The 19,090-nt window shown below is 38.5% G+C and overlaps 1 protein-coding gene and 1 non-coding gene across 2 annotated transcripts in view; one reads left to right on the top strand and one right to left on the bottom strand.

Moving 5' to 3' along the window:
* Positions 1-250: 250 nt before the first annotated feature.
* The window catches only part of OPN5 (opsin 5), an 84,457-nt gene continuing 65,617 nt past the window's right edge, over positions 251-19,090 (bottom strand). The window contains exons 4-7 of the mRNA XM_055330871.1: positions 18,748-18,918; positions 15,076-15,410; positions 3,439-3,680; positions 251-314 (exon numbers count right to left, since the gene is read on the bottom strand). Coding sequence (XP_055186846.1) covers positions 251-314; positions 3,439-3,680; positions 15,076-15,410; positions 18,748-18,918 — 812 coding nt within the window. The remainder of the gene's footprint in view (positions 315-3,438; positions 3,681-15,075; positions 15,411-18,747; positions 18,919-19,090) is intronic.
* LOC129513237 (U6 spliceosomal RNA) lies at positions 4,794-4,900 on the top strand. Its single transcript, XR_008665199.1, has one exon. It is a non-coding gene; the product is annotated as a U6 spliceosomal RNA (small nuclear RNA).

The following is a 19,090-nucleotide window of genomic DNA, read 5'->3' as shown; positions in this document are numbered from 1 at the left end:
AAAATATAATAAAAAGAAAATTCCAGGGAGGCTCATCCTAGTTAATATTCGTTAAATAGTATCCTATAATCTAATTTCCATTTGGCCTTTGGAATTTCCCAGCAAATCCTGGCTGAAGGAAAAAGAGGGAAAGTGTACAAAATATAAAAATATAATATAAAGAGAAAAGTGTAGTCACAATCAAGCATCAACAGCAGTGAAGAGGCAAACAAGTGAATAATTGTGTCCATGAGTGAGGCTGTGTCCATCTTCATACCTCTTGATGTATTTCCAGCACAGCAGAAGACTTCCTGACTGTGGTAACAGTGTGCAGCCTAGACACAGAAGAAAGAAAATGAGATTTAACATATATATATAAACACACAAACACATACTGTGTATTTATACCATAGTAGGCATGTCTACCATGAAGATTATATGTGCAAGATTTGAATTAGGAGAGAAGGAAAATAATAATTTGCTTAAAAATAGTCAAAGTCAAGAAGTCCCTTGAATAGAGCTTTCCATAAACAAGCCACTTGTTCATGACACATCTGTGCCCCAGTGAGTTTCCCATCCTCTGAACAAAAGTCATTGCCTACCTTTGGACCAACCAGACAGTTGCACCCTGTGACTTACCTACAAAGAGTGTTCTTTGGAAGAAAACATTCAAACTAAAATAGTCAGGGGAAGTTTATTACAAGGGCAATGCCAGAATTGAGGGCTTTGTTATCTGTTCATTTTTACTCAAATATGAGGAATGTAAAATGCCTCAGTCCTTCACTCTGTACCCCCAGTGTCATTTGAACATTTATATTGCATGTAAGGTTGGCCTAGTACCTGAAGTCTGGTTCCCCTGTCACTCACTGGTCTCTCTGTAGGTGGCAAGAGAGGCCTCTGACTACATGAGCTTCACTGCCAATATTTTTCTTTCCTGGGCTCTGGTTCACCAGCTTTTAGTAATGGCTGGGTACAAGAACCATCTGGAAGAGTTAACCAATCAAAAAAACTAATGAAGCTTGGGCCCAATCCAGATCACTTGAAGCCAAATCTCTGCAAGGGAGGGTCTAAGCAGCAGTTTTTCAAAGTTCCCTCAGTATCTCTAATATACATCCAGGGTGGAGAAGCACTGTTTATGAAATACAGAAGACTACATCTGGATACCCAGATGTGATGAATAAGAGCATTTCAAGACGGGCTCTTGGCCATATTTTTTGCTGTAGTTCATCAGCTTTTACCAAAATCTCAGAGGACTCAATTTAGGGGGAAAAATTAGTTAACTTTTAATGAAACTATAAAAATTACTCAAAATTTATTTCCACAGTCTCACATTCAACACATTAGCTTTTTTATTTGAATTCAAAATATTTCCCAAGAGGGTCTCCCATGATAAGCAAATTCATTTCAGAGCTCAGAAGAGGAAAAAACAAGAATATCCATTAATCTAGTTTAATTTGACTGACTTGCTCTGGTGATGCATTAACCACTCTAGACTGCCTTCAAACCGCTTCACCTCATTCTATAAGCCTCAATATTATCCACTTTTTTTTCTTTTGCTTCTTTAGAAAATTCTCCTCTGAAACAAGAGTCTTCCAAAAATCAGGAACTCATCACACCTCTTCAGCATTCCTTTTCTGAAATGTTCCAAACTTTAAAACCCAAAGGCTTCTCCCTGCTTTAGTGCTACCACCTGCTTTCTCCACCGCAATCTGCAAGACTCTAGAATAAGGAAATAGCACTTGTCTTCCTCCAGCAAAGCAACTGTATTTCGTAGAAATGGCTAATGGGAGCAGGCGAGCTGAACCAATTCTTGCCTGCCTGGCTGTCCCAAAGGTCTGCGGCCTCAAGTCACTGCCTTCCTCATAAATTTCTCCCTTTTCATTATTGAGTGTTGAATATTTATGTGCTGTTCACACTTGAGAGCTAATGTACAGAACACAGGATCAGTCCAAGGCATGATTACAAGGTAGGTGAGATTTGCCTTCAGCCATTCCTGTCAAATTCCCATCATCTCTTTCAGAGGAAGAAATGCCCATTATTTTCTCCTGCAATTGCTCTATTAAAAATACTCTCTCTAACCTGGATTCATAACAAAGTATTAATAGTTGATAAGGGCAAAGTGTTATTACTGCTAAAATAGATGCATTTGAGCATTCAAATTTATTCAATTCAATAGAAAAGGCATTAGCCATCAACAATGTGAAAGAAAAAAAAAACCTGCTAACACTTGTTATCTAGCCCTTTCCAAACACGCATTTGGTGTAATTCTTACAGTTTCAAAAGATGAGTGTTGCAATCAGCTCATTGCAATTCTAGGCTCTAAGTAGTTCTTTTGCCAAAAGATACAGGTAAATCAACCAAATACTGGTCTTCTACCTCCAAATTGTGTATTTCTTCCCCTGTACCACAACAATGACAATACTACTTTTTCTTTGTGCCTTTTTTTTTCATTTGATACTGTACCCTAAATGGTAAGGAAAGATTTGTCACTTGCTCAAGTATAGTTAAAGAACAAGATAAACACCCACAATCTCTCCTAGCTAGTTCTACCTTTTTCTCTCTTCTGTCTCCTACTTAATCAATAAAAATAGTACTGAAAAATAACTAGACATCCAGTGAGTAAGAATTAATAGAAATCAGAGAACCTCGACCTTCTCGACACCCCTCACCTCAGACCATGCATTCAGGTGCCTGATCCACATTCCACTGCTAGGACTGGTCCTGAATGAACACAAAGCCCACACATCATCCTCGACTCTTTACTCACCCTGAGCCTTGAGTAAAAATGATGCTGGATCCCCAAACTCCCTTGCTTATTTTATAGCAGAAGTAGTTTAGAGTGTTTCCAAACCCAAAAGATCTGAATTTAAATCTCTGCTCTGCTACTTCCCGGCTGCGTTAAGCACAGACAGCTCACTTAAACATTAACCTACTTGTACCTCCATTTCCTTATCTGACAGAGAGAAGGTACAATAGGGCCTCTTGTGAAAATAACATAAAGAACCTGACAGAGAGTACAATGTCACCTCCCTTCTCTCCTTCTTTTGCCTGCCCAAATCCTATACTTGTAGCTAGAGATAGAAACATCCCAAACAGGAGAATCCTTTCTGTTGTGAGAACTTCATTTTGAATCAATGCCATGTGGAATCATATTCTTAGAGTAAAATGGATTTGGTCCCAGATAAGGAAGAGTGAGCAATAGTGGTTGCTTGAATGGACATAGCTTCCTATCTTAGTTGCTCTACAATCAAAAATTGAATTACTTTTCTCATTATCTACCATGACATCCAACCCAACATATCTGATGACTTCAGGAATTTTGATGAATAGAAAATACAGTCTTCTTTAGACTCCTCCTAAGTGATGAGCTCTAATCCCAAGGAGACAATATTTCAGAGTGGCTTGAACCCCACAGGGTTTTGAAATGATATCATTCATTTCTGGCTTCTGAAATTTTACCTGAAGTCTTCCAAAGATTTCTTCTTGGTTGCTTTCAAACGACCAGTTTGGCAACAGGCAAATTTGTAATCAATGACCTGGTAAATGATGGGGTTGTACATTGCTGCTGATTTTGCAAGTAGGGTTGGCACCACAGAGAGTTGAATGGGGATGGAGTCTGGCCTTCCAAAAGCTGACCACACAGAGACCACTGCATAAGGAATCCAGGCAATCAGGAAGCCAGCACAAATCAGCATTGCTACCTGGTAAGGGAAAGCAATAGAACAGAGTCAAGACAACTGATGGAAATGATGGGAGTGGGGAAGACCAGCAGCTGATTTACATCTAAGAAAGTCTATTATTTTTCCATTTACCTGGCCTGTGGATATATTTCCTATGGACTTCGAGATGTTCAGCCAGAGAAAGTTATTATAATGCTTTATCCCATTGACCATATCCTATTTGTTCTTTACTCCAGAATCTGAATGTACCAAAAGACCCAAAGTTTAACCCTAAAGAAGTTGGCAGATTTTACATTGGGTAGGAAGTCATGCTAAGAAGACATCCATGCCCCTGAAATTTCCAGACTTCTCAACCCACGTTAATAGAAAATATGTTCCATCATATTTGGAGCTAGATGGAAAACATGTTCACCTTGAAGAAATTTTAAATCACTCGTATTTGCCTCAGGAAACAGAAACTTTGCCCTTGTTGGAAATTTTAATATGAACCTTCTTCAGAGATTTCTATTAAGTGTTACTTCTTTTGGCTCATTTTCTCAAGTATGAGGCTTGGATAGTGAAAACTCACTAGATATAAAGTAAAATAGAATCACCGAGTTTTAACTTAAGTGACACAGTGGCATAAAGCAAGACTTTTCCAGAAAGCATTTTTTCTCTCACAAAATTATAATTACTTTAGGAACCTCTTAATTTCGGATCAAAGAAGAGAGAGAGGGTTTTAAACACCCTCACTAGTTTCTCACCATCTGAAACCCAGTCCCTCTACTAATGTAGCCCTAATTAGTGCCCTGTAACTACATACCTGACCCTACAGATTATCTCACTTGAATTCAATAATCCCTTTTTAGCAAGTGTTTGGTGCCAGACACAATGCCAAGTGCTGTTGGGGACAACAGTACACCTTCGTGCCCAATTGCATCCTTCTGGAATACAAACAACTGCTGTACAAGGAAGAAGAGTATTTAAGTACCAGCAGAAGAGGATCAAATTACATGGTACAGGGCAAATTCAGAATGGTTTCATGAGGGACGTGGCGTATATCCTGCATGATGGCAAGTTGAAATAAAGGAATGGAAGTGAGATCAGCATGAGCAAAGACACAGGTGTATGTGAGGTTTATAAAGAAACTAGCAAGTGCTTGCTTCAGCAGCACATATACTAAAATTGGAACAATACGGAGAAGATTAGCATGGTCCATGTGCAAGGATGACATGCAAATTCGAGAAGCATTCCATATTTTTGAGGGAAAAAAAGGAATTAAAACTAGCAAGCAATTCACTTTGGCATAGGAGATGAGGCTGGAAAGAAAGATAATATCTGTATATTCAGGGTTTTTTATTACATATGACTGTACTTGCACTTAATTCCATATGCTTTGAGGCACTAGTAGGTTTTTGGGTTGGAGACTTAATGAGAGCTGTGTTTAGGAAGATTAACCTAACTAGTGAAATAGTGCAGGAAGAAATTGCAGGTAGAAAAACCATTGTTTATTCATTCGATCAACAAGCATCATTGGCATCTCTTACATGTTTTTGTGTCAAGGATAAAGTAAAGAACAAAGCAGACACAATCCTTGGCCACATAGAATTTCCACTTTTAACAGGTTTGTTTAAGCAACAGTCTAAACAAGAAATGAAAGGGCTCTTACTTTGAGTGAAGTTTGAGCTTCAGTGTTTATCTTAAACATGAGCTATTTCAGGTCCTAGTTAAGAGAGCGTGCACTAACTTTGAAGTATTTTTATACTATTATCTACTAGAGTATTTTTTGTAAGATAAATAATGAGATGATATTCAAATGAGTGCTCTTTGTAGTGGACATCTGGTTTTGTTTGCATTTATTTTCCTCTTCTTCTTAAACCTTCTACTGTAGCATCACCAGTATCCCTTCTACCTGTAGGCAATGGTATGGAGCTAGCATCATATGACCTAAGCCTGACCAGAGGACTTCATGCCCCTAGCCACAATAGCAAGAATAGGAATGGGCAGATGACTAGAAAGAGCATAATCAGACTCATCTTAGTGATTTTATAAGGGATTTGTAGGAAGAGTGGAGCATCCTTTTATCCAAGTGCCCCAAAACCCAGAGAAGACAAAAACATGGAGCTGTCTGGGGCAGACACCACTACCTCTTTCCCCAGTCTCATTTAAGAAGGAAAAAAATAGTGTTCCTAACATGAGAGTCATGACAAGCTAGTGTAGAGGATCTATGAAAAGGAATAAGACACAAAATGTTTTATTAATAACAATTAAAGCAATAACATTTATGCTTGTTTTTTGTTTTAGTAATTCAACTGGCTAAGTTCTTTTGTAACAAAGTCATTTGTATGCCCATATGCATTTCAATATGCTTCCATGAGAACAGAGATGTGGCATGCAGGGAATGATCCATAGCCCTATTTGACCTGTGGAACAGCCTGTAAGTAGGATGTTTGTCCTGAGAATCCCACATCTGTGGGCTGTGTCAAGAAAGAAGCCTGGAAAATCCACCATACGTCTCAGGTCATAAAATTCTACCCAAGAAGTTCAAGGCTCAGCTCTAAAAATTAACTGTAGCTGAGACACAACTCAGTTATAACCATTTCACTCCATTTTACGAGTATTCTAAATCTCAAAGATATGAATGAAGTGAGCTCAGACCTCCTTCAAGTCCTGAAGCCCTGCGCCAGGGTCCTGCAGCCTTGCTTTAGGGTCCTGAACCAAAATTCTTGTCTATGCTTAACAGTTATCAAGCAGGCCTAGATCATACGTGTGATCTCCTGCTTGCTTGCTTTTCCACCTCTCTGCAGAGGGTTACCCAGGAGAAATTGTGTTTAGTTTGGTCTGTGTGACTTTCATTTGTAAATGGAACGGATACCTCAAGGCTCAAAGTGAGGGTCTTTTTTCTAAATTCCCAAATAAACAATAACTGTATAAATAAAACTTGCTTTAGCAGATGTCTGGGAACTTAACATAGCTCCACCCTTTCTCTTTGGTGACTCATCTGATGATTTCACGGTGTCTCAAAAGTTGTTTTGTGTTGCTGTCAAAGTCATTGACAAAAAAATAGATTAGCACTTAGTCCAAAATATTTTCTACATTTTACATATTTTCTGCTTTTATGAGGGTGTGCAATGGGAAGAGGAAGGACTTCAAACATGTGCATTACATTATCCTTTTTAAAAGGACATTGGATTTAAGTGCCTTAAATTGAATGACTAGAAATCAAGTTTAAAAAGCAGAAAGAGGGATAAAAGCCTAGATCTAAAAGCGCTGCAGAATGTTACTTATGTTTTTGAAGTGAATACAAAGTTAACATGAGGCCCATTTATTTTTTACAATCTTTTTCTATTAAAAAATACTCCACAAAATATTAAAACATTAAATATTAAAGGCATCTTAAGATATACTCTATAAAAACTTACAAAACTTGCATGTTACACTCATTTTCCCAGTGCTTTCTACTCAATGTGGAACATGTTTAATCTTTCATCAGTCTGCTCTTTCCTCATTTCTGAGTGTGTCCTCATTTTCATTTTCCAGAATTTCTATTCCAGATATCCTTAAACCAGTTCTAACACAGACACTGTACCTGTCAACTTTTTCTAAGTTGTTTATTTTTTAGTCACTTCACTTTTATCACTGCCTTTTGGTTTACTGGAAAAGCAGTAAAATTTCAATTCTTAAATTAGGCAATTTTTTGTGGGAGGAAATTCACAGAATATGTGTTTTGCTTCTACAAAAGAATCACACATCTGCAACCCAGTTCACTTTAAATAGATCTTGCTGCAGAGGACTAAGGAATATCTATATGTTCCAGCTACAATTCAAATAGGCATTAACTTAAGTGTCACATAGGCAATATTGTACATAGCACTAATAGAACAATGGGCTTAGAAGTAAATATTATATAAGGCTCTGTCTTTGGACCTAATTCATCTAAACCATTCCAGCAGATATGGTTTCCAAGAAGCAAAGTCCAGCCCTGTCTCTGTGCTGAAGCAGTGTGGAATCCACAAACATCATGGATAAATGTACTCAGGTTTGGATTCCAATTGTGGTTCAACTCCACTGACCAGTATGAGTGAAACAACCATTTTGGTTCCTTCCATCAGGCTCCTTTGCCTGGATATCAGTAGAGCCTCAGCCAATGTTTGAAGTTGTGTACTACCTTGAATAATAAAATGGTTGAAAGGAGGACATGGAATTGATGTGGAAGTGAAGTTTAAAAAGAGAGGCAATAAGATGGAATAAATTCCCCACCAATAATAAGATTGATCACATCCTAGAACCAGCCAAACTAGTGATAACAAGGATATTGCAGTGGCTAGGATGAGACAAGATCACAAGGAGCAAGATCACTACATGTATGCATTGAGAAAATGGTGGGAGAGCATAGAATTGACCAGAAGACGAGGATAATAAGATTTGGTTTTCCTATCTTGAGTCTAGCTGGCAAGCATATGGATTTGCTCCCAACTGATCAAAAAATTGATATGAAAAGATGATAATGCAAGAATAAATGCTAGTTATGAGGCCACTACCCCCACATGCAGGCAGCCTCTCATTGAGAGACACTACCAACTGGGGGGGGTGTTGCTTAGCAACCATGATCCACCTTCTTTGGCCCTCAGTTCCTGACATGTATAAAAATAGGGGTGATATTTAGCTTTCACACCACCTTTGAAGAAATAATTTGTTGACCCTAAGCGTGTGTAATTTGAGTATCTTCCTTCCTTCCATTTTATTGATAGAATGACAAAGAAGACAACTGTCCTAGGTCCTTCTTCATGCACTTAGAAAGAAAAGAATTCTGAGAGCTTTGCTGTGTCTACCATCATGTGAGCCCTGGTTGTGATCCAAGTAGAAAATATTAACTTGTACTTTAAAAAAAAAAAAGACATAGAAGGAGGGGTCTGTACTTCCCCACTGCAATTTTCTCAAATCTTAAAATACCACTCTTCTAGCAAAAGCTGTGATTGAAAGGAGAGGATGTGAATTAGGTCATGTCACTCTGTACATCTGTGTTGCAGGGTTTGGGTCTAAAACTGAACACAACATTCCCCAATGAGGCAGCGGCTGGCTTAAACAATAAGAGATACAAATCTCTATCTGGCTCAACCAAATGAGAGAGATTTTACTGTTCATTGCAGATGAACCAAACCCTTAAGGTGAAGAAATTGCTACTCAGCAGGGTAACATAGGTGGAGAGGCCAGGTGGTTTTAGCAGTAAGAGTTGTTGCTGTCTACCCTTAAACAATTCAACCAATCTAGCCATTTTTATACAACCTAAGAGTTTTAGAAGATAACTTGGGCAGCATTTAGTTCCCCTTCCCCACCTCCTTTCACAGATGAGAAAAACGAGGCCCAGTGAGGTAAAGTGGTTTGTCCAAGGTGAATCAGTCAGGATTCTGAGTTCCAAACAACAGAAATTGACTTTGGCTGAGTGAGACAGGAAAGGAATGGGTTAGTTAGAGCATCATTGAGAGCACTACACTCAAAACTGAGACCAAGCAGACAGAAATGATACCCAAAATGGTGGCCCAAACCAGCTCTGATACAGAGACCCCTGCTGCTGCTGCCATACCCTCAGGAGACATCTCCCTGCCCCTCCACTGGAGTCACTAGCTCCTGAGATACACGACTGGCTGGAGCCTAGGGTCATAGTTGTACTCCAACTGCAAAGGAATCTTGGAAAATCAGTGACTGGTCCTTTTGTATCTTTTAATTTAGGAGTCAGCCTTTGCTCAGATGTGTTGCTCCCTGCCATTCCATTCCCCAAGATTCAAAATGTTGGAAATTCCTCAGCACAGAAAGGAATTTATCCACTAGCAATTAAAATAACAAATGTCAGCTATATGAGACTCTCCATGGGCTAGTGGCAAAACAGATTCACCCCTAATTTGAAATTCTTTCCTTCAACAAATACATATTTTTATATGCATTTACTTATATATATCTTTATATTTCATTTATATTGATATAACATAATTAATTATATATTATATGATTTATGTCATATCATGTTATAATGTTTGATTTAAAATGTTCAAGACATCGTGCTATACCCTAGGGACACAAAATGAACAAAGTGATATGGTTGTTACTCCACAGGCCTTACTGACTAATGCTAAAGCCAGACATTGAGCAAATGATCACAAAAATAAGTATGTGATTATAAATTAATTATAAATTATGCCCAATTCTAAAAAAAAATGTAAAGACAGCATTGACGCATTGTAATAGGAAGATCTGAATTGAATTTGGGGAATACTTTTCTGGGAAGTGGCATTTAAGATAAGAACACTTACGAAGAATCAGAGAAAATAACTTAATTGGTTTAAAAAATAAAAAGCAAAAAAAAAAGCAAAAAAAAAGGAAAAAATAAAAAAATAAAATAAATAAATAAATAAAAAATAAAAAATAAAAAGCAACGCAGTTCAGCTTTCCCACAAACTGCCCTTAGAGTTCTCCTAAAAGGTTCTCTGAATATGAACCCTCAGTGATAAATAAGACTGGATGAGCAATCAAAGAGAGGAATCATTTGAGGAAAGCAGAGATTTACATTTATGATTTTTAAAAAGACTCCACAATCAGTGTAAAAGAACAAAGCGAAACAAAATGCCTGTCAGTAATAAAAGGGACAGAGGAACTCAAGTCAGGGGTCAAGGGACCAATTAACACTCATCAAGGTAATTAGATTAACTTAATTTATTCAATTATGTATTCATTATAGCAATCTTGATTAAGCATCTAGTAGGTGCCAGTGAGGCTCAGTAGCAAACAGGATGTTACACTACTGTTCACCTACCTACTATTTGCAAAGAAGGACAAGCGTGTGGCTCAATAAAGTGAATGTATGAAGTGCTCTGAAGACCAATTGCAGAGGGACTTAAACTAGCCAGGGAGGATCAGGAAGGCTTTCTGGTGGAAATAAGGGAAAATAAGAGAAATCCAGATGCCAAAGGATCAAGATACTACTTATAGACCCAGAACTTCTAGATAATCTATTTGTGCTAAATAAATAAATATTAATTACTAATCCACACAGCATAACAATATTTGGAAAAATTAGTCTATGCTTCTGGTATTTTCTGCCTGTTACTCCACCGCCCCCCTCATTAAAGCAAAAGCAAGAGTGTTCACTGCATTGTGTGAAGAATTTTTTTCAAGCAGAAATACCCAAAGAAGTAAAACACTCATTTCTCAGCTTGTGAATTTTAAAATAGAAATTTGAAACTTACAGAAAAAAAAAATAATAGAGAGAAAGGGGGTTTGAGTATGAAAAAAAAAAAAAAGGACAGAGTATCCACAGCCAGAAACTTGTAGGACCAGAGCCATTAATCTTACTAAATGGGAACAGTTTTTGAGGGATGCACATGATTACAGGTTTCCCACCCCAAAGTGGGTAAAGGAACTACAGAATACAGCTTGAAGGTGAGGGAGGACCTTGGAGGAGCTGGTAATTGACCTTGAGAAACTGTCTGGATGCTACTCCACTGAGCTTAGCACAAAGGGCCAGGGATGGTGCTAGGGGAGCAAAGACCGTCAATGCATTTGGGGATCTCAGAGCCAAACACTTGTGCCTTGCTTCCCAGGGTCCCAGCCAACTCCCAACATACACATGCAGTCAAAAAACAAGGAAGGACAGAGAAATAGCTGGAATTGCTGATGAACCTAAAGAGGACTTCCAGTTGGAACAAAAAGAATGCGAAGTGACTCATGACAACTGATGACTGAGACCGGAAAGAAACTTAAATATCTCAGCAATACCATGGTCAATAAATTAAAACAACTAGACCAGGAGCCCCCACCCATTAACACCACAGAATTATAAAAGCCTCTCTAGAATTTATACATGGACCTGGGAGGAGGAGGAAAATCCCCAATTCAACTGAATTTATCTTCATTGTTTAATATTGTTTGTTTTACAAAGTCAAATGCAGACATGAAAATGAGATGGTACGGAGTCCTAGAAATATAAAGAGAGTGTTTGTTTTTATTTCTTGAGCTTTTTTTACAGACCTCTGTTGGCAGTCTGTTAAATTTCAGCCTGCTACAAAAATCTAGCAAGACCATCGTTCTTAAAAAAATTAATTCAAGGGAAATTACAAAGCAGAGAGATATTTGTAGATGGGTTGTCAGCTTTCAGGTGGATAAGACCAGACTGGCAAAATGCAATCCCAGATAATAACCCAGCTGGAAATCATTAGAGTACCCAGAAAAGTAAATTATTTTGACTCCAGAATCCAAGGAGGTGGCCTTTAAGTAGTAAGCTTTTAGACCAGGCTGTTCTAAAAGATCAAAAGCACCAAATGAATAAGCAAACCACCAATCCTGGGAGGTGGTTGGAGGAAAAGCTTTCTAAGACTATGAAAAGGTGCAGTGTAAGGTTGTTTTTTTACTTATTTTTACTCAGAAAAAGTTAAGATAAAAACTAAATGGTAGGGATCCCTGGGTGGTGCAGCGGTTTGGCGCCTGCCTTTGGCCCAGAGCGCGATCCTGGGGACCCGGGATCAGTCCCACGTTGGGCTCCCGGTACTCGGAGCCTGCTTCTCCCTCTGCCTGTGTCTCTGCCTCTCTCTCTCTCTGTGTGTGTGACTATCATAAAAAAAAAAAAAAAAACTAAATGGTAATTGAAAACATTTTAAATTTAGCACAGAGATGCCAAAATAGAAAGTTATGTTTATCATTGTGGGTTGAATTTTGATTTATGTTTTTTGCATAAGTTTTAATAATTAGAAGCTTTTTATATTCAGGTTATTTTAATATAAGTTTTATATATATAAATGAGGTACAGACATATTGTATAATATATGAAATATATTATATAATGTAGACATTATATGTAATAGTGTCATTTAGTATATGTCAAAAGAAGATATGCATAAAATAAAATCATACATATAGATGCCTACACTTTTCATTTAAAGATTTTATTTATTTATTCATGAGAGACACAATGAGAGAGAGAGAGAGGCAGAGACACAGGCTGAGTGAGAAGCAGGCTCCATGCAGGAAGCCTGATGTGGGACTCGATCCCCGGACTCCAGGACCATGCCCTGGCCTGAAGGCAGGCGCTAAACCGCAGAGCCACCCGGGCTGCCCTACACTTTTCATTTAACATCTCTTTGGTTAATCTGGTCTGGGTGAGTCTGGCTATTAGATCTATATAGTCCATTCCAGGTCAAGGAGACTAATAACCACAAACCAAATTAAAGGGTGTGTGCCAAGTTTCACCTCATATGTATAATGAGCTTCAGAATCCCTCACTAAGCAAATTGCCCACCATCCAGAATACTCAAAGAACCAGATGCTAGGGTATTTATAAAAGCTAACTGTGGGTGGAATTAGGCAATTTAACTAACAGGAGAGCAGATGATGAACAACAGACTCAGAAAAACTGGAGAAGGACCTCATGGAAATAAGGATCCAGGCTCGCTAATCAAAACAATCAAAATGTCTTGAGTCCAACACCACTGGAAGGTGGCAAGAAGAGAGAGAGTCATATGACATCTCAGCAGCTTTCTGGTATGCCAAACTGCAGGACTACAAGGTAAACTCAAATCCACTTACTAATGTGATGGATATCACATCATTTTCCTGAACATACTTCCATAAAGTATTGAAAATTTTTATTATTGTTGCATTCACCCTGTTCCTAGAACAGTACTTGATTCTGAGTAGGGTTTGGATTATACGTAATCCAAATTTATCTTGGATTCATTTATTTGGGTTAATTTTTTTTTAAGTTATAGGTAAGACCTAAAAGGAGACCTAGAAATGAAGAACTTAGTTCATGACCTTGGATTTTATGTAAATAGTTTTTTTTTCTATTTTATAGCCAGTTATAAGATAAAAAGCCGATAATGATTCCTGATCCTGTGTTTTTATCCAGGTAGGACTTCTCTATTATGGGATTATGAGTATAGATTTAAAGTATTGAAAACTTTCTGGAGCTGTTACTCAGCACATGGAGTTGAAGAAGTAAAGGTCAACTGGAACCAACAAAAATCTCTAGCTCACGTTGTGCACCCAAAAGATCCTTGTACCATCTCAAAACATCTGCAATTCAAAGAGAGGAATATTACTAAAATAAAGGACCTGACTTACTAGAAGTGATCTCAGGTCTGGAGGAAATTGTTACTATAGGACCTGAGACAAGTGGTCTCCAAAGTAGGCTGTGAGGACACGTGAAGTTGGGATGTCAATAATATGACTGATTGGGATACCAGAAGGAATGGTTAGAACTTCAATCTACATTTAATTTTTTTATCTTTAAAAGTAAAATAGAAATTAGGGCATGCTAATGTTAAATATACAGTTTGATGGTATTAGCTGCATGTCATTTATATTGAGATACCTGCTGGGAAAATATCTCTTTCAATATAAGAGTAAGACAGGGGATGCCTGGGTGGCTCAGCAGTTAAAGCGTCTGCCTTCGGCTCAGGGTGTGATCCTGGAATCCCAGGATTGAGTCCCACATCGGGCTCCTTGCATGGAGCCTGCATCTTCCTCTGCCTGTGTCTCTGCCTCTCTCTCCCTCTCTCTGTGTCTCTCATGAATAAATAAATATTTTTTTTAAAAAAAGAGTAAGACAGGATGAAAGTGGGAAGACCCCTACCTTATACTTCCCCAGAATTCCTGAAAGTTGCAAGAGAATGAAGGAACTACAGTTTCTTTAACACCTTCTAGGCCCCAAATGACAGAACAACATGATTTATCTCATTGAATCTCCACCATAATCCAATGACATAGATGTTACAATTCTTGTCACACAAGTGAGAAAATAGATTTAAAGTTTAGTATCTAGCTCTGGGTCACAAACCTGGCAAGTGTTGCTGATGGAATGAGAACCCTAATCTGTTCCCAAATTATGTGTTCCTTTCATCATTACAATATCCAAGGAACTGTTGACTCTGAAGCTCTGCAGAAATTGCTCTTATGTTAAGCTCCCATAGGATAGTAGATGTGGTAAGCTCTTATGCTGTAAATAATATGGGGTGGCAGGATGTCCCTAATCACACCCACCAAAGTCCATACAAAATAGTAAGTACTATGAGGCATTTTATGATGCATAGAAGTTATTATTATTATGACTTAATAATATTATTAAGTTATTATTATTATGACTTAAATAATTTTTGAGAACCAAGAATGTCTTATTCAATAGAGAGAAAATGCTCCCAGTAGATCCAAATTTAGTAGATATTAGAAATGTGTGATGCTCTGTGTGTGTGTGTGTGTGTGTGTAAATGAGAGAGAGACAGAAACAGGAAAAAGAAATACTAGAAAGGTTTAGATAAATAATAGCAAAGTTCAGAAGTCCATAAAGAATAGAGGTTCTAAGTTCTCTCAGTCCCCAACACTCCCTAACCTTTTTGCCCTATGAAGTTTTAATCGATCAGAAAACCCCTCTGTAAATTATTCCTGTAGTTACCTTGGTTAGTTTCATTTCCAGCACATGGCTGCTATGTATCCGACTGTCGAAATGAGCTACTTCTTTGGAGGAGGACTTAACCTTGGCAATGATCTTCACATAGGAGAATACAATCACAGCCGTTGGGAGCAAGAGGCAGAAGAAGAGGATGTTCAGGATGAAAATCTGGCCACCCAGGGAGGCCTGGGCCAGCCACCAGTCCAGCGTGCATGAGGTTCCGAAGGGCTCAGGTGCGTAGTCCCCCAGACCTACCAAGGGCATGGTGGTCCAGAAAGAAGCATAGGCCCAGATGACTGCCAGGCAGATGTAGGCGTGCTTTCTTTTCAGCCAAACCCCTGGAGGTAGAAGAAAAGCATTACCGGGATGTAATCTGCCCTACACCCAAATACCTCCCCTCGATATGTCAAATTCCACATCCAAAGAGTTATTCCATTGGATTCTGGGAGAAGTGGTCAGGTAACTGAATTCTGAGGGAGAGTGGAATGAAGGGAGAAAAGTTCCAGAGCATGGGCCTTTTTCCAAGAGAATAAAATCAGAAGTGCTTTCACAGGGAAGGTTTCCATAGGCACGCAGGAGCCTTAGGACGGGTAAGTGACAAAAGCTGAGGAAAGGGGACAGTAGAGAGATAAGAAGATGCCAAAGACAATGAAGGAAGGATCTTAAGAAAGCATCCAGAATGACCTTGAGATCCTATCAAATACGGGGCCAACTGGTAGAATAGAAGGACCAAGCCCCCAAAAGCATTTATTAATGGTTCATCCAAGGTAGACTCCTTTGGGGAGGGTGACAAATAATAACACATTGTTTGTGCCTTTAGATACCCTTCTCCCTAAAGGCTTTCATGTCTCTCATCTCATGCATCCTCCTAAGTACTTGTTGTTGGGGGTTGGTGGGCCACAACCATGACTGCGTGCAGTGACGTTAAATTGGCCGACCCTGCATTACAGGACCAAACTTTGAATCTTCAAACATGACTAACACAGCAGTCATGCTCACATGGCCATAGCAAGAGAGGTAGAGAATCTAGGTAGATTTTACCAAGTTCTGCAAAAGTAATTCTGTGAAAATACTTTCAGAGAAACAAAAAATGAGCTCCAGGTTTTTCAGAAATAGTTTCCATCAACCAAAAGAGCATTCCAAGAAGAAGAAATAATGTAGTCATCTAAGAAAAGCTGTAGAGCACTAGTGATCATCTTCCAAAGTTTGACATAACCACCAAAATGGGGCAGCCTGATATACTGCTGTGGCCCACTAAGAAAATTATCTCCATCCCCCCGTGTATCACCTCAAAGAGAAAGGGTCAGAGTAGTGAATCCTCACTACCTTGGGTTTGGAGTAGCACAGAAAAAAAATATCAGAACACAGACAAAAAAAGCCAAATGACCCCTTCAACATAGACACAAGGCCTGCTTCCGCTTAGAGCCATATGCTGTTGGGGAAGTCAGTAGGGCCTAATTCTTCTCATTTCTAGCATTTGACCCTCTTCATGTACCCTTTCTAGATGCCCATGTTCTTAGCAGTAAGATGGAGGAAATAAGAATACATTGCTTACAGGTTTTGTTAAGGGTCCACTCAAATAATACAAGGCCTGATTTGCATACTATGAAAGACTATATTAACATGAATTTTTACTCCTGTGTTTGTCTCAGCACTAACAAGAAATATAATGGGTTGTATCTATACTCTGTTGTCTCTTTTTTAAAAAATATATGGCATTTTGTATTATAAAATTCAAATTTCTCAAGCCCAACCAGAGGGAGGTAACAATTATGTAACCACAATATATGTCAGCTCCTGATTATCCATTATAATGGATTAAACATTGGCACAGATAACCACATATATTTAGGGGAATGTGCATACGCATACGTATAAGCATTTATGGTTAGGGTTACTTGGTGAGGTGTTGTATACTTACATTCGAGTATGGTGAAAGGCTGTCAAGTACAGGAGGGAGTAGATTAGTAGATTGGTTCTGTGTTGCTCCAGAAGTCAGAACTAGGACCAATGGGTGGAGATTACTGGGAGGCAGTTTTGTCTCAATATAAGGAATAACATTGTAACAATGAGAGCAGACCAATCAGAGAATGGGCTGCCTTATGCAGTAGTAAGCTCCCCGTCACTGGTCACTGGAATTATTCAAGAAGAGGCCAAGTGGCTGTCTGTCAGGGATGCCTTAAAACAGTTTATCACATTAATGGGAGAAAGGTCTCCATGTTCCCAAGCGGTCTTCTAATTCCAACATTTTAAGACACTGTGTAGAGGGTTTAATCATGAGTCAAATCAAATGGTGAAACCATTCTATTGAGGTTCAATCTTAAAAGAAGCTGGAAAAAAATATACAGTTCCCATATGGACTGATGCCCTGCAATGATTCTGGGGAGTGGGCAGTCTCACCTCTTTAATGGACACCAAGCCTAAATTCAAGAAAATATTTTAAAAGCAGAGACATCAAGGTATAGTATTCCTCAAATATCCCCAGGAAGTTGAAATTCTGACTTCTCATTTGTAAAATCTATTAAGTATATTTAAAATCTACTTTTATGACCAAAAACAATTTTATAGAAAGTATATGACTCTGAAGTCATCCAGAATATACATAACTGAATATTTTTGTATTATTGGAAACTCTGATTTAAGTTATTTCTATTGGAAATGTTATGCTTTTTAGAAAAAGAGATGCAGATTAAAAAAAAATCAGTGCTAGTTCGTGAAGATGATGGTCCATGACCTTACCCTCCCCTGCATGGTTTCCTTAGAGTCTGGGACTATAAACTTTTAAAATATAAAGGAAAATTCTACCACATTGAGAGTGTCAAGTCAACTTGATCTTTCCCATCTCAGGCTCCAGGCCATCCTCCATCTCCATGGTCACAACTGTTCTGATTGACAGATTAACAAACAGAGAAGCTTTTTCCAGAAGGAGCCAATACTATTCCCCAGTTGCACCTGGTTCTCAGTATTAAACTTAAGAGCCCAAATGCTTCTCTTTTGGATTCAATAAGTTCCCAGAACCCCAAGAAGAAAAAACAATAAAAATTTATTTTAACATTATTTTTTTAAAAAATCTTGAGCCTCTGAAAACCTTTTTATAGCTGGCTCTCCCCTCACCAATTCTTATAGTCACTCATCTTTCTACCTACAATCCCACAAAAAGAATGTTGAGTGATATTTCGGTGTGTGTCCTTTCTTGCCGGCACAGCTGCACGGCTCTCTAACTTGGAGCTGGACATTTTGGAATTCCTCATCTCTGAAATCACAGGGAACCTGAGTCTGAAAGGAGGATCAGAAGCATCTTTCTTCTAATTACACTTACCATATGGGGAACCAGCTAGAACATCTCAGACCTAACATCCTTTCAATGCGTCTTATCTCTCTGTTTGCATGACAAAATATGGTAGAAGCTTATACACGTCATACAAGGAAATGATACTTGCCAAAAGCATTGTAGCCAAACATCAGACATTCCTATAAAAGTAGTATTAAAAGAAATCTACATCAGCACGGGTTTAAAGCTTTAAACTTATGTTAGAACAAAATAGGCTAGAAATGGAGATACTCTTGGTGTCCCAGGTTATTAGTAATCTTTGTTCATCACCTATCAGTACAGTATTTACAGTCTGACAATCCACTAGTTTTGACTATCAGGGAATGAGAAACCTTCGTACTTACCATAAGATAAATAGCAGATTTTCAGATATCGATCCAGGCTGACAGCCGTCATGGTGATAAGACTTCCACAGCCAAAGAAAAATCCAGCCCATCCATACCAGCGGCAGCCAATCCAGCCAAACACCCAGCGGTGACAGAAGCAAGAGATGATCGTGAACGGTTTGCCTACAACTAGAGCGCCAAGCAATTTGTCAAGGGAAGTTCCCTCCAGTTAAAATTAGCCACCTGCCTCAACTCACTGTTGAGTTATATTCTACTCAGGCAAGAGACAGCTATTTTAGTCAAGTTAAGGTTCAATTTGTTTACAGCCAGACCCAAAAACAAAATCAGAGACAGAGACAAA

Source organism: Nyctereutes procyonoides, unplaced genomic scaffold (assembly GCF_905146905.1).
Source record: "Nyctereutes procyonoides isolate TBG_1078 unplaced genomic scaffold, NYPRO_anot_genome, whole genome shotgun sequence".
NCBI classification, from domain to species: domain Eukaryota; kingdom Metazoa; phylum Chordata; class Mammalia; order Carnivora; family Canidae; genus Nyctereutes; species Nyctereutes procyonoides.
The sequence above is the reverse complement of the archived record's forward strand: the minus strand, read 5'-3'. Positions and strand labels throughout refer to the sequence as shown.